The 24,783-nt window shown below is 35.9% G+C and overlaps 2 protein-coding genes across 4 annotated transcripts; one reads left to right on the top strand and one right to left on the bottom strand.

Moving 5' to 3' along the window:
* The first annotated feature begins 1,241 nt into the window (after positions 1–1,241).
* LOC123542319 (ras-related protein rab-11.1-like) lies at positions 1,242–7,475 on the top strand. Of its 3 annotated transcripts, none has more exons than XM_045328117.2 (6): positions 1,242–2,211; positions 2,989–3,106; positions 4,249–4,335; positions 5,111–5,279; positions 6,152–6,232; positions 6,721–7,475. In XM_045328117.2, exons 1-6 carry the CDS (start codon positions 2,136–2,138, stop codon positions 6,742–6,744), a joined length of 555 nt encoding a protein of 184 aa, XP_045184052.2. In that variant the 5' UTR covers positions 1,242–2,135; the 3' UTR covers positions 6,745–7,475. The 3 variants fall into 3 exon arrangements, with proteins under 3 accessions (XP_045184052.2, XP_045184051.2, XP_045184050.2); XM_045328115.2 differs by having other exon boundaries at positions 1,256–2,211; positions 5,111–5,310; XM_045328116.2 differs by lacking the exon at positions 6,152–6,232 and having other exon boundaries at positions 1,243–2,211; positions 5,111–5,310.
* Positions 7,476–12,830: 5,355 nt separating this feature from the next.
* On the bottom strand, positions 12,831–24,431 carry LOC123542257 (acidic leucine-rich nuclear phosphoprotein 32 family member B-like). Its single transcript, XM_045327990.2, has 8 exons — positions 24,272–24,431; positions 21,857–22,000; positions 21,442–21,561; positions 20,452–20,608; positions 19,335–19,388; positions 18,655–18,821; positions 17,873–17,957; positions 12,831–17,588 (listed from the first exon to the last, which is right to left on the bottom strand). Exons 1-8 carry the CDS (start codon positions 24,323–24,325, stop codon positions 17,533–17,535), a joined length of 837 nt encoding a protein of 278 aa, XP_045183925.1. The 5' UTR covers positions 24,326–24,431; the 3' UTR covers positions 12,831–17,532.
* Positions 24,432–24,783: the final 352 nt, after the last annotated feature.

Here is a 24,783-nt window from a genome sequence, read left to right as displayed (position 1 = left end):
GGTCAAGGTCACAGTGTCTTTGGTGGTAAAAAGGGGTAATTTCCTTAGTATCATAAGAATAGCAGTATTTCTAGCATCGAATGTTTATTTTGCTCAGTGGGCGGCGGCGGACAGAAAAGCGAATCGCGTCAATATCGGCTAGTATTATGTAAGAATTGGCACTTCATTGAAGGGCGTGTTTCTTCTTACAGGGATTTTTCATGTCACATGCGCATTTGCTATCAACGGAGTTCAAAATAACATCGCTGTCATCTGGTACAATTAGTTTTTTTACTTCACCGAATGAACAGTCTCCTTCAGATGTCTTTCACTTAAGCTTGCCCTTACAATTTCATTATAAGAAAAAGTGTTTCATAAACTGTTGGCCATAAATGAATTAAAGCAAAACTGTTGAAGAGGACACAATGTGCCAGGGGAAGACTCAATGTATGTGGGTACAATTCGAGGTCACGACATGATGTGTGATGAATGCATATTGCACACTTCATTGTACCGTCTTTTGTGCTAGTGGCAATACAATGCTAAAACGGCTGCAGGCAGGTTCTGTAAACAGGATGTTTGTGATTAATATTCCATATTTCATTTGCAGCATTTTTGCATAGCTTTCTACATGTTTAATTAAGAGATCTTTCTACATGGTCTATAGACAGACACTTCTAATAAAGACTATATGGTCTATTTACATATCCTTCTTCATTTACAGATCCCTTGTCACGGTCTATTCACAGATACTTCATCATTGTCTACTTACAGACATTTTACATGTCTAAATCATGGTCTACTTACAGGCATTTTACATGTCTAAATCATGGTCTACTTACAGGCATTTTACATGTCTAAATCATGGTCTACTTACAGGCATTTTACATGTCTAAATCATGGTCTACATGTCTAAATCATGGTCTACTTACAGGCATTTTACATGTCTAAATCATGGTCTGCTTACAGGCATTTTTACATTTTACTGTTTACTGTTTCTTCTTTATGGTACATGGTGTATTTTCTGCCTACTACAGCCCCGTATCTGTTACGGTATTTTTAAAAGGGCGTGAGGTCTTTCTCCACCATTTAAAATGAAATTACACTCCCGCGACGTCAAACATGTGATAAATAGAGGATATTACATGAGTGTCTTTTCATATTGAATTTATTAAACGAGTTGAATTAAATTCAGTGATAAAATGCTCGGCAGAGCCTCGCATTTTATCATTTTATTCAACTCGTTTAATAAATTCGGTATGAAAAGACACTCATGTAATATCCTCTATTTAAAAAAGCTGGAACATCGCCTTAAAACCAATCAAATTTAGACGGACAAAATGTCTTTTGTCATGGTTTGTTGTTGATGCCTGGACTAAATGGGACTGAGACTATAAATTTCTAAACTGAGCGGTAGAATTCTTTTTTACTTTGAGAAAAAATGAAAAAGACTACACGAAAAGATGAAAAAAAAATATGGTTTAGAATCATTTGAAAACGTATCAGCTATATTTCAAATAAAAATGGAGCTAAGATATTTGAAAACAGTTCGGCATTTATTTATGTGATTTAAAATTGGTTGCGATTCAAAACCTGTTAAAATCTACCACTCAAAGTCTAACTTCACATGTTGATGATAATCCATATATAGCTGTACATGTATTTTACGGACGTCTTTTTGTTTCCTACACCCACCTACATAAATGTATCAAACGTCTACAGCTTCAAATTTTGCCAGTCCAAATACAGTCAAACATGTGTTAAAGACCACCTCTGAACAGAGACCACCTGGCTCTAAAGGTCACATGTTTTGTTTCCCATTTTAACATTTACAGTGTATTTTAACCTGTGAATAAAGACCACCTCAAAATAAAGACCACAACTTGGCTCTCCCAGTGGGTGGTCTTTATAAACAGGTTTGACTGTAAAACATTTAGGCCAGCGTAATAACGCTTTCTACTTGTTAGGGGAAGGCAAGAATGACAACGAAATAGCAAGGCTGCGGCTAATGTTTACGTGCGAAAAGTAAACAAAAAAGTATTTGTTATTCGCCATCGATAAAAATAAATCTCACATCCGTGTATGACGAATCTGAAAATTTACTAAGTTGAAATTACTGTGAATAAAACGACCAACAGAGAGACGCTAAAGCCATCATGTCTGTCTCGTGCCAGGATTGTAAAATAAAACGCTGTCACTACTGCCTAATTGAAGGAGCATTTATTATCAAAGGTATATTCATTAATATTTTATTTTATCTGTGAGTTGACATGTATTTAAAGGCTCATAATACCTTTGTTTATAATGTGGCTGACACATTTTTTTGTTATCAGAATAAAATATATAAATTTCTTGTTAAATGCTATTTTCAGTACATTGTAATTGTTTTATCTGATATTTGTCAAAGGTTTGAACACTAATTAACATAATGGGAAGTTCTATCGAATACACTGTTTCTGATTACCTCCCTTTACGGTTCTATGTATTGCTTCTCGGCTGTGACTAATTAATACAGAGTTGGTGCACCTGTGATATATTACAGACTCCGGTATATACTGGATTAACTAAATTTGAAAGAAAATATCTTAAATGTATATATTTTGTAACCATGGTGATACTAACCCTAACCTCTAGTCAGTATATTATGCATTTGATACACTAATTGCGTGCGGACATGCAAAAAAATGAGTAATTTTGCCGTGCGCTCCAATGGATAATAATTCCGCGCCTGCGCAGAACGGCTGCACCAACTCTGCAATGAGAAACATTCTTGCTTCTCTGACCACGTGATTATGCATAACATCTATTTCGATCGTTTTATTTAATTGTTTTAACATAACGTTTCAGTTCTTATGGGACTTTAAGAACATCTTATCGCTTATTTGTGAAACAAGAAGAGTATACGGCACTCTCCAAAATCTTTAGAATCTATGTTAATATAAATTTTGATGTGTTTAATATTTTTGATAAGATTTCCTCTAGGCTGAAAAAGAATGTATTCTTTTTCAGTTATTTTGCTTGGAGACGGATGTGTTGGAAAGACGCAACTGGTGCGTCGTTTCTGTTATGATAGTTTTGAACCCTATACCTATCCAACAACGGCAAAAGTTCTTCCCTTTGATAAAAGGTACCCCGAGCGTTTTGTATATGAGTTAAATTTTGGCTGCTCTCACTTTAAAGGTGGTCAGTCAAATTTACGCAACATCTGGATATTTTTCACTTTTCTTATATTCTGTTACAGTTGTATTTAAGGAATAAAAATGTGCTTTACGTGGAGTTAGGTCCCTGTGTGAACTGTGTATTTTACTGACTTTTACAAAATTTTGTAATTAATCCCCTATCATATGGAGTATTTCTTCGGATTTCATTGTTATTTTCTAGAGTTTGAAAACTGCACGTAGCTTTGGAAGTAATTTATTTCCATTCTATCTTGGTTGCACCACCAATATAGGCAAATGGGAGATAATTATTTTGCAAACATGCATTTCCATTAAGTTTCTTGTAAATGCTAATCTCTGAAAAAAATGCGGTATCGTTCTTAAATTAATACCATTTCTAGCGCAAAGTATGGTTAAGAACTCTTATGGGAACCAGGATAGAACATTTGATTTTTAAAAATACCTATTATGAAAATCTAACATGCATTAAGCGCCAGGGAGCATAAGTTTCAAACAAATACATTTGTATGTTCAAAATCTGATTGGCCACTTTTTATGGTATAGCCCGGATAGTTGAACAGTTCCTTTTACTTACTGAAAATGTATAGCAAATATAGCAAATACATTCAGGACACACCAAGTTCAAATATATTGTTTAAATCAAAGAAGTAATAAATAAGCTCTTTGTTTAAATGTACAATGTGTGGTTCGTAAATTTCATTTATTGCCACAAAGTATGTTAAGTTTTGACAATCTACAACGTTTCATCCTTTATTTGAGTTCGGCATTTTACGGTTGTGACGGTACTGATTCAATCTGATCACCTCGGCCTTTATGCTACGCAATAGACCTCTGACAATCTGATTACCTCGGCCTTTATGCTACGCAATACGTATTTACCGGAGAATACGGAAATGTCCGATGTTGCACGATTGGGTACTGATTGTTGATGACCGAAGAATTCCGGGTAATTCCGTATTCTCCGTATAATACTGCGTAGCATAAAGGCCGAGGTGATCAGATTGAACAGACGAGAATACGGTATCTCACGGAAATTGCCGATTGTCCTACTAAGTTTCGTTAATGAACGATTCTGTTATTCTTTCCATAGAACCATCAGGACTGAGGGCAAAACAGTAAAGTTTTACGTACATGAATTAAGTGGAATGTACATAAGGTTTAGGATCCCCTTACCTGCGTAAGTATCAAGTTTATGATATATTTATTTATTAGTTGGGATTGGAGTCATACACAGACTTTTTTTCAGCTTTTGATGGTGGAGGAGGACCTCAGGTGCCTCAACACACGGGTGGGCACTTGTAGTCTACTTACAGACCCGTATATACATTTACATGGTACATGGTCTGTTTACAGTTCGGTGACCCTTAACTAAGGATATCCAAACAGATGGCCACCAGAGCTAACATTTATTAAGCGGTTGGTCAGCTTTTTAAAATGCAATGTAATGTTGCAAAAATGTCATTCAGTAACGATCTACCGAGAGCGTTCGTATTATTCTGATTATTGTAAAAAAAAATAATAAGAAGAAGAAAAAAAAAACATGGCAAAAAAGCTAGAAATAGAAAATCTTCAATACACCACTAGTCCAATTTTCAAATAATTTCACAGAATCGTTCCTCTGCTAACCTTGTTAAAAGCCATCTTGAATTGCCAAAGTGAAATTTTCTGTTATCCCTATTTGGGTCTATATCTTCTTCTCTGAATCTGCGGTCTAGTTTTTAAAGTATGTTGGCAGAATATTTTTTATTCCTGTTAAGACTGTCAAAAGCTCTGGCGAGCTATATAGTACCATCGTGGCTTTCATATACTTTCAAATGATGTGGTTACAGATCCATTATACAGTTTACTTCATAAGTTGTCTTTTGACAGTTCTTTTTTAAGGTGCATTTATATATTTTTCCACTTATTCTGGTTTTACTTTAACACATTAATTGTACACGGTCTTTTAACAGAATAGAAATCAGGGAGATGGCTGGAGCTATGTTGGTGTATGACGTCACCAAACGTTCAACATTTGAACACGTAGAGTATTGGCGGAAACAATTGCGTGACAACGCAGCGTACCATTCTGCTCCAATATTGTTGGTAGGAACCAAGTGTGATTTACAAAACCAGATTGAGGTGACTACTGAGGAAGCTTGTATTTACGCAGGTACACTCCAGTAAGGCACTTTAGGCTTAAGCTGATGCACATTCGGATTATTAAAGTTTTTTTCTGAGAGTGCGAATGCGTTAAAGTTTACTTCCGTTGCTAAGGGACAGGCTGAGTCAATATTTGGTTGCTTCTAAATTCGTTTGAAAAAAGTCTCTCAAATTCAATATACTCCCTATATATATTTGGCAGAATTACACGATAACCCTGTTTTTACTGATTATTTTTGATGGGAATATTAAAGTTAAATTTCCATCCCTGATATATTTAGAAAGTTCCCGCCATGCACATTCTAGACATATATTTTATTATAAAATAAGTTATTTCTTTCTTGCTTCTAAATTAGTTTAAAAACAGAGTTTCAACGCTTTCTGTATATTGACAAAAACGTGCTAAGTTTTACGATAAGATAGAGCCGTGTCGGAATAGGAATGCATGATTGTGTAATTATTTAACAGAGTTTAGCTTGATTTTTAGGTGCGTTCCGTCTGACAAATGTTCTTTTAAAAGTTTTCGTGGCATTTCCTTTGAAAATACTGAGATATGTTTTTAAAAATTCGAAAATAAAAGTGAAAGCAGCTCTGTAGTTGCATTACAGTAATAACCAAAATAATAATACAATATATTTATTATGACTTATTTTGACAAAATGACTGGGTGTTTCAGTAAATTAGTTTATTTAAACTTTATTTATTTAATTTATTTATTAAAGTGTCATTTTGGTCAGGTAGCATCCCGTTTCTTGTATACATCCCAAAAACAAAAGTATGAACTGTAGCGAGATATTTTGATGTCCTTTTCATATTATGCGTAAAACTTTTCTTCTGTCGTTTTATTTCAGGGAAGAACGCTATGTCCTTTATCGAAACCTCTGCACGAAATTCAACGAATGTTGACGCGGCGTTCGAAAATTTATTCAAAGGTACAGACGTGTGTGTGCACGCTTTATTCAGTTGTAGATGATAGTAAATATACGCATAGGAGATAGGCTTCTTGATATTTGCATCAAAATTCCCTCGTTGAATTGGACGAAATGTTTATGAAAAAGTTCTACTTTTTTTCTAAAGAATGGTTATAACGAAAATTAGGTCTTGAACTATTGCTCTATTCTTTGGATCTACCAGTAATTTCCAAGTTGGAACACGTTTTAATTCTGTGTCATTAACAATGTACGCCGAAGTTTCTCAAAAGTCCGTATCCGAGTGGTTCGAATAATATTGTCATCACGAAAGAAAGCCACACAGCTGTCCCGGCCGGTGGTTCTACCTGATCGCCCGCCCGCTCAGAGGCATCTGGCGTCTCCGTCATGAAATAAAATTTGGGCGGACGAAAATGCCTATCGCTGAAATTGTTTTGCAAATATATTTTTCACCACATAACCATCTTTGCATAATTCATTCAACATTTCAGAGGTTCACTGTTCAAAAGACATAGCCGATTGTTCCTTGTTTGGGACTTCGAGAGATATTGTAAATATTGGAAAAGACAAATCGATTACAACAAGGTGCTGTGGAATTATTTGAAAGAATTATCAACAACATGCTCACGCTAAAAGATATGTCTTTTTATGGGTAAAACAGTACTGCAAGACATTGGTTTTAATACGAGCGCAGTGTCTTTATTAAAATAAATAAGTCTTTCACGAATAGTTGAAAATGCCAGGAGCTGTTGTGTTTTTACAGACTATGAATCTCCTGGCAGCCCCTCAGTTATGTCGAGTGAAGTACTTTCCATTACCTAGAGAGGTTCTTACCAAAGTTAAGGGGATCACTACACGTGTACAACAAAACTGCTGGAAACAATCTATTATTGTATCGACCACCTTCAAGCACCGCTACTCACAAATACCACGTGACCATGAAAATCACATGACCGTTGAAAAAGAAATTCAAATACTATTTTCTTATTTTCGATTAGGCCTACTTAAAACTTTGAAAAATACTCAAAACAATTTCAACTAGAGCTATCACTAAAGATGACTAATACCCCCAGACGCCGCTTTGAGAAAGGATAAATAAATGTTGTGATCATGACCTTTGGTCTTTAAGTGATACCGATGACTAGGATACGCATTATGCAGGTCGTCTTTATGAGGTAAACTAACTGATGTTAGTTTTTATGAAAATTATTCCAGTAGATTCTTAAAAATATATGATGAAAACAGGTTTGATCTTTGACCTCTAAAAGAAACCTTGGCCTTGGGCCTAGTGACCAGGATTGTGCGCTCTGCATGCCGTGTTAATTTGGTTAAGAATTGATGCTAGTCTATTTCAGTGGTTTAGAAGATATGGAGCCGACACCAACTTGAGCTATCACATCTTTGACCTATAAATGTGACCTTAACCTTGGACCTAATGATCTGGGATGTGTATTCTGCATATCATCTTCATGAGGTTAACATTTGTAGCTAATTTTATGGAAATCCTTCCAAAGGTTAAGAAGATATAGAGCGGGCACAAATTTGAGTTTTTTTTTTTTTTAATCTTTGTTCTCTTAGTTTAGCATTGACTATGGACATAATGGACTGTCGTGCACTCTTTTTTTTTTTTTTTTTTTTTTTTTTTGGTTGGATTTAACGTCGCACCGACACATGATAGGTCATATGGCGACTTTCCAGCTTTAATGGTAGAGGAAGACCCCAGGTGCCCCTCCGTGCATTATTTCATCACGAGCGGGCACCCGGGTAGAACCACCGACCTTCCGTAAGCCAGCTGGATGGCTTCCTCACATGAAGAATACAACGCCCCGAGTGAGGCTCGAACCCACATCGATGAGGGGCAAGTGATTTGAAGTCAGCGACCTTAACCACTCGGCCACGGAGGCCCCGTGTCGTGCACTCTGGTTAACACTGAAGCTACTTTTATGAAAATCAAATTGTGGTTAAGATTTTTAAGCTGTCAAATCCTTGACCTAAAAGAGTGACTGTGACCTTCAACCTACTGACCTGGAATGTGCGCTCATGTTGTAAATATTTGATACTAGTTTTATGTAAAGTAAAGCTATCAGGCTTTTTACTTCAAAGTGTGACCTTGGTTGTGCGCTTGGCTTGTTGTCTTGATAAGAATAACGATTGATGCAAGTTTTATGAAAGTGGCATTATACGCATCTTGCTGCACATAGTGTGTTTTTGGTGAATGTTTTATAAAAGCAATTTTCGGCTGCTGCGCATTCAAATGTGTTAAATTAACGATAATGCCGCAGAAGATTTGAATTTATTTCAATGTAAATGAGATGTGAAACCAAAATTTGTAGTCCTGTTTGGCGCCATATAACCTATACTGTGTTGGTGCGCCGTAAAACCCAAATAAATAAATACATAAATAAATGTTCTTGATCTAGTGGTTGTAAAGTTATTAATCGAAAACGGTTTTCCATATTCAGGCCCCTGTGACCTTGACCTTTGATGGAGTGAACCCAAGAACAATAGGGGTCATCTTCTCTGCATGTCCGGTCAACTTATGAAGTTTCAACATTCTAGGTCAAGTGGTTGTCAAGTTATTGATCAGAACGGTGTTCCATGCTCAGGCCTCTATGACCTTGACTTTTGAGCGACCCGAGAATCAATAGGGGTCATCTACTCTGCATGTACAATCATCCTATGAAGTTTAAACGTTCTGGGTCTAGTGGTTGTCAAGTTATTTATCAAAAACGGTTTTCCATGTTCAGGCCCCTGTGACCTTGACATTTGCTGGAGTGAACCCAAGAACAATAGGGGCCATCTACTCTGCATGTCCAGTCAACTTATGAAGCTTCAACATTCTAGGTAAAGTGGTTGTCAAGTTATTGATCAGAAACGGTTTTCCATGCTCAGGCCTCTGTGACCTTGACCTTTGAGTGACCCAAAAATCAATAGGGGTCATTTACTCCGCATGCCCAATTATCCTATGAAGTTTCAACATACTGGGTCAAGTAATTCTCAAAGTATTGATCTGAAACGGTTTTCCCTGTTCAGGCCCCTGTGACCTTTGATGTAGTGACGCCAAAAACAAAACGGGTCATCTACTCCATAAGCCCTATCATCCTATGAAGTTTGAAGGTTCTAAATCTAATGATTCTCCAGTTATTAATGAGGAATGAGTGCAACAGATGGACAGGGAAAAAACAATACGTCTCCCCTCTGGAGACAGAATTACTGACGACACCCAGCAGACACGGGACGATCACAGAAGGTCACCTTGTGCGTAGGAGGGCTAAGTATCCGTTGGATACCTAATCATTAGTTTAGTATCTTCTAAGAAATATGTCATTGGTATACAAAGCAAAATTTTGTTAATACTCCTTTCTTGGAAGTACAATTTTACAATTTTTACAGCTATACACAATAAAGATTTGAAACAAGAGGGCCAAGATGGCCCTAGGTCGCTCACCAGAGTAACACACCATAACAAACATGTTTGACCTAGTGACCCAGTTTTTGACACCACATGACCCAGTTTCAAACTCTTCCGAGTTTTCAAGAAGATAAACATCTGACTAATTTCATGAAGATTGGAGCAAAAATGTGGCCTCTGGTGTTTTTTTCTTCGATTTGGCTTAGTGACTTAGTTTTTTACCCAACCAGACCCAATTTTTAACCCATCCGAAATTTCATGGAAACATTCTGACCAATTTTCATTAAGATTGGACCAAAAATGTGGTCTGGGTGTAAACAAGCATTTTCTTTAATTTGACCTAGCTTTTCCTCCCACATGACCCAGATTAGAACTCATAAAAACAAGAGCTGTCCGTAAGACAGCCAAGCTCGACTATTCGAAATATTGTCACAGAAGCAGGAAATTATTACCCAAAATGTTAAATATCAAAGGAGTTTTAAGTTCGAAACGGGTCATAATTTGACCAAAATGCATATCAGAGTTATGGGACTTGATGCTATCAACTAGTTTAATAACCCCGAAGAAACATGGTAAGTTTCAATTCCATATCTGCATTAGTTTTGGAGATAGTAACTTGCATGTAAAACTTTAACCAGAATTTTCTAAGTCCAAAAGGGGGAATAATTTGCTCAAAATACATGTTAAGAGTTATGGAACTTGACCCAGTGAGGTTGGTAACTGACCCAGAAAAAGAATAAATAAGTTTCAAAGCTATATGCCTTTTGGTAATAGCTGTATGTACTTGCACGCAAAACTTTAACCAGGATTTTCTAAGTCCAAAAGGGGGCATAATTTGCCCAAAATACATGTCAGAGTTATGGGACTTGATTCTATCAACTAGTTTTATAACCCCGAAGACACATGTGAAGTTTCAATTTAATATCTGCATTAGTTTTGGAGATAGTAACTTGCATGTAAAACTTTAACCAGGATTTTCTAAGTCCAAAAGGGGGCATAATTTGCTCAAAATACATGTCAGAGTTATGGGACTTGGCCCAGTGAGGTAGGTTATTGATCTAGAAAAAGAAAAAATAAGTTTCAAATCAATATGCTTTTTAGTAATAGCTGTATGTACTTGCACGCAAAACTTTAACCAGAATTTTCTAAGTCCAAAAGGGGGCATAATTTGGCCAAAATACATGTCAGAGTTATGGGACTTGACCCAGTGAGCTAGGTAATTGATCTAGAAAAAGAAAAAATAAGTTTCAAATCTATATGCCTTTTAGTAATAGCTGTATGTACTTGCACGCAAAACTTAAACCAAAATTTTCTAAGTACAAAAGGGGGCATAATTTGGCCAAAATGAAGGTCAGAGTTATGGGACTTGGTGCTATCAACTAGTTTTATAACCCCGAAGACACATGTGAAGTTTCAATTCAATATCTGCATTAGTTTTGGAGATAGCAACTTGCATGTAAAACTTTAACCAGAATTTTCTAAGTCCAAAAGGGGGCATAATTTGCTCAAAATACATGTTAGAGTTATGGAACTTGACCCAGTGAGGTTGGTAATTGACCTAGAAAAAGAATAAATAAGTTTCAAAGCTATATGCCTTTAAATGATAGCTGTATGTACTTGCATGCAAAAACTTAACCAAGGTGTGACGCCGACGCCGATGCCGACGCCAGGGTGAGTAGAGTAGCTAGACTATTCTTTGAATAGTCGAGCTAACAAACATTCTGACAAAGTTTCATGAAGATTGGAGCAAAAAGTGGCCTCTAGAGTGTAAACAAGCTTTTCCTTTGATTTTACCAAGTGGCCTAGTTTTTGACCCTACATGAACCAGACTCAGAATCATACAAGACTTTATGATACCAAACATTCTAAGTTTTATTAAGACTGAATCAAAAATGTGGCCACTAGAGTATAAACAATCTTTTTCTTTGTTTTGACTTGGTGACCTAGTTTTTGACTCCAAGTGGCCCAGATAAAAACTCATCCAAGATTTCATGTAGACAAACATTCTGACAAAGTTTCATGCACATCAGATGAAAAATGCAGCCCCTATTGCATACAGGTTTGTCTTTGATTTGACCAGGTGACCTAGTTTTTGACCCCAGATGACCCATATTCGAACCTGACCTAGATTTCATCAAGATCATTCTGATCAAATTTCATGAGCATCCACTGAAAAAAGCAGCCCCTATACCACAGTTTTTCTTTGATTTGACCGGGTGACCTAGTTTTTGACCCCAGATTCCAATGTTGCAATATTCAGACCAATTCTCGTGAGTTTCAAACTTAAAATGTGGTCTCTAGTGTTTACAAGCTTTTCCTTTGATATGACCTAGTTTTTGACCCCACACGACCCAGATTCAAACTTGGCCTAAAGATCATCAAGATAAACATTCTGACCAAGTTTCATGAAGATAGGGTCATAAATGTGGCCTCTAGTGTTAACAAGATTTTCCCTTGATCTGGCCTACTGACCTAGTTTTTGACCCCACATGACCCAGTTTCGAACCTGACCTAGAGATCATCAAGACAAATATTCTGACCAAGTTTCATAATGATTGGTTTAACACTGTGGTCTCTAAGAGTGTTAACAAGGCAAATGTTGACGGACGCCGGACAATGACCGGTCACAATAGCTCACCTTGGAGCACTTTGTGCTCTGGTGAGCTAAAAAGTACCAAATGGTCAACCGACTGACAACATGAGCAAATCAATACAATCATGTACTCTCCCTTGAAGTAAGTGTATTTATGTGTCGCTGTGAAGTGGGGCAGGACTACCAGTTTGTTAAGTATAAAGACATGGAACTGTCAGGGATGAGAATGGCCGAGAGCTGATACCACTGAAAATTTCACGGGGGGTGGGGGGGTCCAGCTAGGCCCCCTTGCAGGTCCAGGGCAGAGCCCTGGTGGGGGTCACAGGGGGGCAAAGACCCCTGAAGCTCATGGAATTTAAGCATTCTAAGAGCCTCAGATTGCATGAAAACTTATGTCGCCCAGGGGATCCAGACATTTGCCCCCCAGGACATTTGCCCAGACTTAAGAATTAAAACAAATTTCTTATCTCATTCCACAAGACTCAGTGCTTTTAGCTCAAATTCCTCATTTCCAGCTTGTCAATTCTGATCCATGTATATTGTAGTTTCAGTTACTGAATTTGACAAAGTGGCTGGTATAAAAACTGAAAACTTAATTACATATTTAAAACTTTTATTTGCATCTAAAATTATACAACTGCAGACATACAAAGATTGGACAAATATTTTTACATGATACCTGTAACAAAGTTGGCAGTCAACTGAAATCTCTGTAAAGGTAAGTAATGAACAGTTTAGATTGTATGTGGTCAAAATTTGACAAGTATCAAGGAGTAAAGCTTGTACTGATCATGACAAAATGGCATAGGGTTATCCTTAACCCTTACCCTGATAAATTTCTATAATGACGAGTCGATTACTTTACTTTCTAAACCTCGCATCAGTCATTAACAACACTCCCTGAAATAAGATATATTTAACCCCAAGGTGGCCAAAAACAACTATCAACCCATTTTCGTCAAAGTCAAATACTCAACTTTCAAAACCTCACACAAAAGTCCATAGCCGCATCATTTTCTGAGCTTCTCGGACAACAGTTGACAATGTGACCTTCAAAACTTAATATGGAAGTCCATAGCCACCACCCAAGAGAGGGGTCATGAACAAGTTTTCAGAGCTTCTCGGACTAGTCGACTACTTGACTTTCAAAACCTCACACAAAAGTTCATAGCCACACCCCCAAAAATAAACACAAGTGCTAGGTAAGACATAAACAGTTTTCAGAGCTTCTCGGACAACAGTTGACAATATGACCTTTAAAACTTAATATGGAAGTCCATAGCCACACACCCAAGACTGAGTTTTCAGAGCATCTCGGACTACAGTCGACGACTTTACTTACAAAACATTATATCAAAGTCCACAATCAGACACGCAACACATGTCAAACATCTAGTTTTCATTTTGCCAGCCCTGAATTTTGACATCTCGCATTTCAAATGCTCAGAGCAAAACTAGTCTATCTGCTTCTACTTCTATATACACTTAGACTAGTTGCACTCTGAGCCCTTGATTTGCAAACACTGATTTGTTATATTTCTCTATTAATGCTGTTAAATGAAAACATGGTGACGACCTTATGCCCTCTTTTCTCACAATTCCAATTTTCCAGAGGCCCCTGTCAAAATGACATCTCCACTCAAAGCTAGCTTCGTGAAAAACCTGTAGTCACATCTGCATTAATAGCTTACCATCAATTTTCAACATAAAATGAATATTTTCCTTGTTATCTGTATGAAATTAAGATATCATTCTACTTTCCTACAAATATACTAGGAAAATATGAACAATACCTCAAATTAGCGAACACAACAGAAAATATCCATTTGTAATGATTTACAAAACATGATACTGTGTAATGAAAACATGATAAGTATGTATGCGAGGATACATTTTTGTTATGTTTTTTTATTGTGTTGAACACCTTTTTTGAACAGACAGGCAGTTCAGCCTACCTAACCAGTTTCCCTGGATTCCATACACCAGTAAAAACTTCTGGCACAATCAACTGCCAACTTCCCCATATGCATAAGAGAGAGATTTTTAATTTGAAAAACTTCCAAGACTGCAAAAATAAAAACCTATCGTAGTACACAACATAATTCTATCATGTGATAAAAGTGTGAAAATACACGACATAGTACAAACTGCAACAATGGAACTGTATAAATATATATCTTGCTATAAAGCTAGGTTCAAAAACATAGCAATTGGTGGTTAATAAATAGCCTGTAATTATATAACTCCAGATGCCTCAAAATCATATCTTAACAAAATACATATTTAACTTCATTCAAGTCCGACAGTAATTTTGGTGATGCACATGTGTAAAAATAATCAAAATTGCATAATACAGGTCAAGTCTTACAGAGACAGTGTGAAAATGTTTCAACATGCCATGTGAATGAAAATTTACAGTGTTAGGCCTGCTATCCTAAAATTCCCAATTTCTTATTGAAAACACTTTTTTCCCACAATATATATTTTTAATAAACAGAAAACTGTCTTCTTAAACACCCGATTTCAAAGCCCAACATTGCAGTTTCACTGTGGAACAAGAAAAAATAAGGCTGAAAACTTTGTCAAAGGTTATAAATCCAAATTTGAAGTCCAGTCTCCAATTGCATCACTGCCATTGGTCAGTTTAAATATTCAGCCTAAAAATATCCAATCATCTGCTAGAATGTTAGACTGGTTTCAAAATTTAGTTTTGTTCAAAAACCTGTTTTAGTAACAGTAGCAGGCCTGACAAATTTGTCATCAAATAATAAATAAGTAAAAACATAAAATATGTACTATTCAGATGTATCTTCAAAGAAAAATATTAGTTATAAACAATGAAAATTTTCGACACAATTAACTTGTAAAATCAAAATGCAGTTCCTAAATTTTAGTATTTGTCTCATAAAATTTTCTTTTTACATGTACAACCAAGAAAGTGGAGATTTTAAAAGACTCTACCTGTGTCGCCTTAACCTAGATTAGATTTTAAATGAATATAACACTTCTCACCATGGTCAAGCACTTCCTGCAAATTAATCAGGTTTACGAGTTCCAATGTAAAATTTTATTTACTTTATAAATGTACGGTATTTATATACCTTAATTCTGATTTGAGTTAACACCTGGGATACATGAAAAAAATATACTAAAGAAATTCTTACACGGCTCGAGAAATCTTGACCTTGTATTGTTTGTGTAAAATTCAAACCTGATACACATAAGTGGATGAGTAAAATTTACAGATGATAATGTGATTTGTACAAAGTATTCACAAAACTTTACAAGGTCATACCACCAAAATGACCTCTAGAGATCCTGTAACATTCAACATGAAAAATGCAATGAAATGCCGTATATTTTTGCTTATTAGATGCACTCGCTTACAAGACGCACCCACGAAATTGGACATGCAATATGGGGTTTCTTTTAATTTTCTTGTAGTACACGCTTCTTTGAACTGGAAATAGGACTCCTAATAATGCGTCTTATAAGCAAATTAATACGGTGGTCTAGCACATATACATACACCTATGGTACAATGTTGCATGATCCTACTTTTGTTCAATCCATGAAAGCAAATATTTCGACAGACTAAAGACCGATTTATTTCTCAGTAACGGTATTTCAATATTTCAGTTCAATCGAAACTGATTAATTCGGACAAAGCCAAGCATCTATAACTAGCAATCATATCTAAAAGACCAACATCGTAACTGTAACCATAGAAAATTTCATAATTTACCGATGGAACAGCCAATCAAATAATAATAATGTTGATCTTTAACAAATATGCATATACCCTTTTTGCTGGACAATTAAACACAAAACTGGCTAAAATTCTAAATGTCCTCTACAGCTTTTTCACAGCTAACAAATTTCTAGGAACAAATTAGTGTAAAATTTTCAAGCAAAATCTATATACAATTGTTAACTGAAATTCATTTATATATCTAAAAATTTCGTGCACGTTTGTACCAAGAGTTTAAAACTTTTCTTGTTAAGGCACTGTTCTTATATCATAATTTAGATCAATCATCCCTTTTCTTACAGTAGAACACTCCTATCCAATTTATCGGAATAATCTACTTTAAGATAACAGGGAAGATAGGTTTAATTATGATTTAAATCCAAGGCAGGATAATTCTGTTCCTACTATGGTGTGAATGATAGGCTGTTGGATTTGTTCTTTGAAATATGCAAAAATTCTACAGCTGAGAGACTTCAGAAGCACAGTTTAACCCTTACCCTGCTAAATTTCTAAAATGGACTGGTCCATCATTCAGTTTGGGCAATATCATTTATTATTCAAAGGGGTGTTTACTGAAAATTTACGGACTGAATAGCGAACAGTGCAGAACATGATCAGACTGCACGGATGTGCAGGCTGATCTTGGTCTGCACTGGTCGCAAAGGCAGGATCACTTGCCGCCAGCAGGCTAAAGGTTAATGAGACAAGAAAACATTATTTCTCAAACCTTCTAATGAATAATCTTACATTAAAATGACCAATTCTGTATATGTCAATATGGAGAAATGTTAACAACGAAGGTTGCATTGGTTCTTAAAAGAGCTGTAACAAGTATGTACTGTAATAATTTCCAAGATCAAATTTTCATTTTCCAAATTCCTGTGAAGGTAAAAACAAAATTTTCCTGCCAGTACCTGCAACCCTCAGACCTCTGAAGTCATTTTTCAAATAGATCACAACTCTTCCTTACTTCTCTAAAAGGTCATATATGTTTCAGTCTTGTATAATAATAAAATAACATTTCCATTCTAAAGTGGAACTTTTCTTTCACTATTCACACTGTAAAATCATTTTTCACCGACATTAATTTAAATGGATTTCCAAACAGAATGGCATAAAATTTAATATCATGACTTTTTAGTGATTTTAAATAATGAATTATGAACTAAAATAGTAAACCTATTTTTCCTTGATTTGGTTTCATTATGAATCCCTGTGAAAGTTAATGCCCAATAGAGAAATGATTTTACAGAACGTTAAAGCTGAGATATTGAAATGTACAATTAACAATTAATCAAAACAAAGAATGAACAATGTTCCATGACATTCATTAACTTGTTGCCATTTTCATTCAGCACTTTTCATCCAATGAAATCACGGTTTTCGGTTTCCCAAGCAAATGAAACTGCTTCTCTCATCATGGACTTTCTCATATTAAATACAAATTTAACAAGTTTATGAGATGTAACACGATCCGTGATTGGATAAGAGTGATGTAATGGTCATCTATGTAAGACAATTGTCCAATGAAATGAAGGATAACATTCTCATGACTCTTCCTCATCTTCAAGTTTCCTTTTTGTCCCTCGCTGTTCTGAATCTTCTAAAGAAATGACAGAGAAATAAAAATCAATTTAGAATTGTCCTAACTATAAAGTTTAGCAAGAAAATTTATTTCGTCATATACAAGTCACAAATAAAGTATAAATTATTGATGCTTCTTAAAAGACACCAAAAAAGTGTTTTCTTCAGCGACTATAGAAATATTGGCAGGAAAATTGCATTGAAACGATTAAAATATGGTAAAGATTGTATCGTTAATAAAATCCTGTATAAACTTTAAAACCAAAAGTTTAAAATAGCTACAGGTCATGTGTAAATAATTACCTGCTGCTTCTTCATCATCTTCAACATCATCGTCATCCTCATTTTCCACACCTTCAGCATCAAAATCTTCATCATCCTCCTCGTCCTGCAACAATGGAAAATCAGTAAACAATGAATACATTCTTATAATATATACATTCTGTCCTGCTGTTTTGTGCTTGCTATTAAGTTTTAGTAAAAGTGTCTTAATTTGTTGTTTCTTTTTCTTTTCCATCCAACGGTTTTAGTCATACAGACACAATACAAGACACATGGTGCCTTCCCTACTTTTCGATGGTGGAGGAATATGAATATTCCTTCTGGCATAATTGGGTACATCTATAGCTAAAGTAGCGAATCTTTGACCAACATGCCAGCTCCAGACACTTGCAGAGCCCAAACCCAGAGGCAAATTGAAAACGATTCAAAATCTGCCGGCAACAGCACACAGTCAATAAAGTCTCTGTCAAACTTGAGCAAACTGTCATTTTGGTGGCTTTAAAGTCGCACAGACACAATCACAGGTCATATGGCGACTTTTCATGGATAAAAATAACCCCAGGTGCCCCTCTATGAATTATTTCGTGATTAGAGTGGATAAAACCCACATCTGTATGGGGCAGGTGATTCAGTGTCAGCTACCTCAACCAGTGGGCCACGGAGTCCTCTTGTACTGTATGTGCAACAATTCATTGGACTGCTCCAACAGTGGACAAGGCCAAAATGTCCAATTTGAAAATGAATTGAAGCACGAACAGGCATCTGAGAAAATTCCATTTCAAAAGCTTTTAAGGCTTCCATACCTCCAAATCACCTGACTGTTGTAAAAGTTTTAAATTTGATCCTTCTTCATCTTCCTCTTCTTCATCCTCAACATCATCATCGTCGTCATCATCCTCACCAAGACCATCTTCATCATCATCGTCATCATCATCTGGCTCACCTTCCTCATCATCATCGTCATCATCTCCTGAAAAAACAAGAGCCGTCACTAATGGTGACAAATGCCCACGCAGCGCCTTGACCTTTGACCCCAAAGTCAGTAGGGGTCGTGTACTCAATAAGTACTATTAGCATGTGAAGTTTGAAGGTCCTGGGTGCAGTGATTCGCAAGTAAAGTGCCTTCATGAAGAAAGTTAACGTTGTGACGAACGAACGAACGGACGGACGGTTGAAAACTAATATGCCTCCCTTCGGGGGCATATAAAGTTAATACTGACAAAAATGAATTCTTACTTTTAAATGTTTGCAAGAATCGACTAAATCTATCATTTACGCCAAATTAAGCAAAATGGAAAATTCATCAAATCTCAACATGCTATGGAATGGCTTCACACAGAAAATTTACAACTGGTTTAAGCTAAAATCAGGAGCCACACGAGTAAACAAAACACTGAAAAGGCTTGAAGTTCAAATCAAGTTTGTTTTTTCTGACGACATATAAGCATGACAATAAAAACCATTGACTGACTAAACAACATACCTTCTTCATCTTCTACCTCTTCATCGTCAAAATCTTCCTCATCATCTACACCATCTGTAAAACATTTAGCAAAATAAGTTTAACTTTTACCCTGCTAAATTTCTAAACTGAACTGGTCTATCATTCAATTTGCCAAATTTGGGCAGTACCATTCATTATTCTAAGGGGTGTTCACTGATAATTTACTGACTGAATAGCAAACAGTGCAGTCTGTTTATCTGTGCAGGCTGATCTTGGTCTGCACTTGTCGCAAAGGCAGAATCAACTGCTGCCAGAAGGCTAAAAGTTCATATAAGCATTATGACTTTACTAATGTACCAACATACATAATGCATTTGGCCTATTTTCTTTGGTAGGTTACCAAGTAACCTAAATGTTCCAGACAGCCTGACACGTCCGGTAAAATTTCATTCAGATTTGTGTAAATTCTGGAAACTACAACAGACTAAGTCAACAAGAAGACGGTAATGACTTCCACATCTGAGATTCAATGACTGTTCGAATATACAATCCTAATTTTTGCTATTTTCTACAATTTCTTTCAGAGAAGATTCTTTCTTTTACAAAATAAATCTGCATATCAAACCGCATAGTATTCTTAAGTCTTTAAAAATGTATTACAGCAGATAAACACAATTACTGTCACTCAACCACAGGTTGTCAGTTCAAACCAAAAATAAAAATTCCGTGATTTTCCCCAAAAGATGTTAGTAAAATGTTCAAGTTAAAAAATATAGTCCTCAGACAAGTCTAAATTATACCAGAACCTTATTGGTCGTTTTTAAGCTCAATCTTTAAACAGACCAATGATAAGGCATTTCCAGACTGCTCTCCACTCTCAGTAGATAATGTTAGGCTATTAACGAAAAAAAACATTTGTTTGCTGTAACAGCAACTACCTTTGAAAATCGTTGAAACCCTTTTTTGGCTAGTCAGATGAAATCTCTTCCCCGCCTCCCCTGTATGATTACGTATATGAAAAAAAAAAAAACCCTTCCTACCTACCCCCACAGGGAACTTTGGGTCGCCTTACCAAATAAAATTTTAATTACAGCCTAATAACAGCAGACACAACAGAAAGTTTAAAGTTAACACAAAATGTCTAATTTAAACTTACCTTCGTCTTCATCATCCTCAGCTTCTTGGTCATCTCTGTCGTAACCGTCGAGGTATTTTAGATTTGGTAACAATTCAAACACTTTCTCTCGGTAATCATCAGCATTGGTTACTTCACAGTTAAACAAATCTAAACTTTTCAAGTTAGCTAAGTCTTTCTGTAATTTAAATTTCATTATATATAGTTACTCTTAAATTTGGGCAAAATCAATACTTACACAAAATTTGTCTTAGTGCTTGTCAAAGAATAGCGCAATCATTTGACGAATTTTTTAAGGGTATATATTTCAAACACTCCAGAGCTTTGGAACTGCTGAAGCAAAGAGAAAAATTATCCCGTCTTAAAATAAGACTGACATTTGTTTATATTTGAAAGACCAATGTTGTTGAAAAATGTGTTTGTTTGTTTTAGGTTTAACACTGTTTTTCAACAGTATTTCAGTCATGTAATGGCGGGCAGTTAACCTAACCACTGTTCCTGGATTCTGTACCAGTACAAACCCGTTCTCTGCAAGTAACTGCCAACTTCCCCACATGAATCAGAGGTGGATGACAAATGATTTCAGACACAGTGTCTTTTATCAAACTGTCACCGCGAACGACAAGAAGATCAAATTGTCACAAAGAACATATGCCTCGCCCAGGGTTCCAACTCATGACCCCAAGATCCGTAGAGCTGCGCTCTCTGCAAAGGGAGCATCATAATGCTTGTTTGTTCAGGATGACAGCTACTTTAAGACAAGTTGAAATTTAGAACAACAAGTCAATATAGGAAGTTAGCCAGTTGGTTGCTTAATATAGGTGGTCAGCAACGCATGTGCAACTGTACTCAATGGTTGTCCCTTTTACATATCCTTTGCTTGAAGAAAACTGTATTTTAAAATTTAAGTCTTTAAACTGATAACTTTTAAAAAATTCCACAGCATCTTCTCACAATACCAACACTGCCTTACTTGGACATTATTCCACGACTGTACAGAGAAGTACTTACAAGTGGTTCTAAGGGTTCAAAGTCTTTGATTTTGTTTCCGCTGAGACTAAGATGTGTAAGGTTCACGCAGCCTGTTAAATTATTGAGACCTGAGGAAACTCTGTTGTCGCTCAATTCAAGCTGAAAAAGGCAAAACAGCAATGTGAATAAAGTGCAATTAACAGTCAAAATGACTATAATAAGGAATTGTTGAGTAAGCATTAATAAATGTTGTTGTTTTTTTCTCTTCTTGAGCTAACTCAAAATACATAAATTCTGTAAAAAAATATTTTGAAGTATATTAACTCCTTCAGGACATTATTTTCAATTTACTCACTTGTATAAACCTAACTGATAATTTGTACTAACCCACCGTCTGAAAGCAACAGTTTAAATTCAAGAGAAAAACATTGAACGACCCAAAACGATTACAAACCTTCCTTAGATTCTGTAATTTTGGGAACCCTTTCAGACCAGTCAGTCCAACATTGATGATGCTGAGTGATTCCAGGGCTGTGTAACCATCAGTCAATCCCTCTATTGCCTGTGATCTACAGTTGTCAAGATTGAGTTCTGCAATCTATAAAATCAAGGTGAAATATAACTCTTTTTGTTAAATGTTATCTGTTACACTAATACAATTAATTTACATAATTATCTGAAATTTAAAACATAAGAAAGTTTCAAATTTTGCAGTTTTGATTTCTATAAGTCTGGCTCTTCAATTTATTAAAGTTCTTTAGCCTGCTGAATTTCTAAAATGGACTGGTCTATCATTCAAAGACAATTTGGGCAGTAACATTTAGAACTGGAAGGGGTGTTCCCTGAAAATTTACTGGCTGAATAGCGAACAGTGCAGAGCATAACTGTCTTGCACTGAGGTGCAGGCTGATCTTGGTCTACACTGGTTGTCAAGGCAGAATCACTTGCAACCAGCAAGCTCAAGGTTAGCCTAAAATTGATAACTGAAGTGCAAGAAATATATTCATTGAATTAAAAAACTGCAAGAATTCACTTCTAGTAACTGAGTACAGTTATAAGCGGGATAATTTTAGTTTCATTCAAATATACCAGCCTCAATTTTGTAACTTAACCCCAACACAGTAAATTTTCTACTTTCGTTTTGCTGTAAATAGCGTGACGTCATCAAATGATTTGCATATCACCGTAGTACTAACCCAAAAATTATTCCTGCGTGTATAAAGTAGTCCCTAAAAAACATTAGTCCGGAAACAGGAAAACATTAATAATTTGAACAACAAGAAAATAAAGCTGAAATCAGATCATTAAATATTGCAATCTAAATCATTCCCTGGCAAATACTGAAACATTTCAGTAAAAGGTTTGTTTTTGTGTATCCATCCGCTTCGATGGAGAAGAAAATATTACCAATACTCTGTCAGTGAAGGTTTATATCGGACCGCCATAACAAACCGTACGCCATTTTTTGTGCAAGTTTTTCGCTTAATTCGCTTAACTGACAAGTTCATGGTATAAATTAGGAATGAGAAACGGTAATGAAAACTATTTGTAATAATCTGCAGTGGATAAATTTGTTTTTCGCGATAAAAGAATGAGTAAATTTTATGGATACTTTTGGGCGTTTCACTCCGGTGATTTCCGCCTCGAGAGTAAAGATGGCGGACTTTGGCAGAAACAACTTTCGGAATTTGCTAAAAATGCGATTTTTGCAAATAGTTTACTAGAAGCAAACATCGCAACAGTCTTACTAGATAGAAATTTTGATGTTATAATAATATTTTGATAGTAAAAGTAAGCTGTCACTAAAATATAGCTTTAAAACTTAAAAAATCGTTAACAGTATGACCGATTTTGACAAACGTGAGGAAAGTAGGTCAAATGACGCAAAAGCGTGCAGCAACATTTTTCGCAGATACACTTACATCGCCAGTAACAACTTGTTTTTACAATCGAAATCAGTAAAACACTTTACAATTTATCCAAAACTGTCGTCAAATCATTTCAATAATAAACCTAACGCTCCGAAAAAGGAATTTTTATCTCGAAATTCAACATGGCTGCCAGGTTGTTATTTTGAAGATGCACACAAGATGGTGATCGGTTAATTAACAGTTTTTTTAAGTGTTTTTGTAAGTCCATGGAATTCATTTTGAAACAATATAACCCAAAACGGATTTCTGATCAAAACCGTACTTTGGAATGCAGCAGTACAGCAGGGACAGCGCTGTGAACAAAGAACAATCAACATCACAAAATGGCGACCCTGTACATGTAAATCCAGATTACACAAGTTGGATATGCTTATTAAAATTCATATCGGAGCTTCCTCAGTTGCTTAATACAAAAGTGGAATAAAATTTTAATAACGTTAAAGTTTCTGGCGCAATAAAGGAACCAAAAACACGACTTTCTACACCTGCATCGAAAGAAAAATTGACATGGAACAATTTCAAGTCGTCAAGAAAAAGAAATTCACAAGTCTTGCACATCACACAACACTTTTTAGAATGGTGTTCTCAAGTTCATTTCAGATGGATTTTTCAATATTGTTTTCCTGATCTAGATCGCATTTGAAAATTCACTTGTGACAGTTTCAGATCTCAACAGCTCATGTCTGACATAAAATATTTTTCCTTAAAAATCTGCCAGAAATGAATTTTCTGTTATATGAACAATCTTTTTCCTTCCTTTAATAATCACACTGTTGTATCATGTATGTACACTATGTTCTCTGTATCAAACTTGTCTAACAGCCCACTGTCTGATATGAACTTGAGAATAAAATGGACACATGCCACAAAAATTCACCCTTTAAAACTTCCTTTCCAAAGTCAAACACGACATAAAAATGAATACAAATAAAATATACCTCGTCCTCTTTCCTTCCCCGTCTCTCCAACTCGATCCTCTTTGCCATCTCCATCTTTATCAGCTTGAAAATAAGAATCTATGCCCTGAAATCCTGCTTGGGTCACTTCAACACCGTTTTTTCAATGTAGGCAAACCAAGGCAAAATCAGCTCTCCGCGCGGGCTGATCGCTGAAAGCCCGATTAACCAATCAAAATTGGCCTTGTGCGTGAACAATATGATGAATATTTATTAGGCAAGGTCGCGTTTAACCAATCATGTTCCAAATGGGCCGTGACGTCAGCTGCGCGGGCAGTTGTAAAATTGATTGTAAACACACTGAAACACGTGGTTTTGTTATCAATGGTAGTAGTAAACTCCGTAGTACAATCAGCTGTTGCGCTATGCGCGCTTTATCGGATTGTCATTGTTACGTCCCTTCTCGGTCATTTAGTGCGTCCGTCTGTGCTAATCTTAGAACAAGATAAGTTTAAGGCAATATTAAAAATAAGCACGTCATTTTATCCCGTCAG

The sequence above is a fragment of the Mercenaria mercenaria genome, chromosome 19 (genome assembly GCF_021730395.1).
Source record: "Mercenaria mercenaria strain notata chromosome 19, MADL_Memer_1, whole genome shotgun sequence".
NCBI lineage: Eukaryota > Metazoa > Mollusca > Bivalvia > Venerida > Veneridae > Mercenaria > Mercenaria mercenaria.
Note: the sequence above shows the minus strand (reverse complement) of the source record. Positions and strands in the feature narration are given on the sequence as shown.

Excerpts from the sequence above, each read along its gene's own strand:
- LOC123542319 (XM_045328115.2), top strand. The coding sequence starts at position 2,136 with ATGTCTGTCTCGTGCCAGGATTGTAAAATAAAACGCTGTCACTACTGC. Across the intron at positions 4,336-5,110 it reads TTTAGGATCCCCTTACCTGC|AATAGAAATCAGGGAGATGG; the intron begins GTAAGTATCAAG and ends GTCTTTTAACAG. Across the intron at positions 6,233-6,720 it reads GTTCGAAAATTTATTCAAAG|AGGTTCACTGTTCAAAAGAC; the intron begins GTACAGACGTGT and ends TCAACATTTCAG.
- LOC123542257 (XM_045327990.2), bottom strand. The coding sequence starts at position 24,325 with ATGGAGATGGCAAAGAGGATCGAGTTGGAGAGACGGGGAAGGAAAGAG. Across the intron at positions 22,001-24,271 it reads GGGGAAGGAAAGAGGACGAG|ATTGCAGAACTCAATCTTGA; the intron begins GTATATTTTATT and ends TTGATTTTATAG. Across the intron at positions 19,389-20,451 it reads TGAGGATGATGAAGACGAAG|ATGGTGTAGATGATGAGGAA; the intron begins GTAAGTTTAAAT and ends AATGTTTTACAG.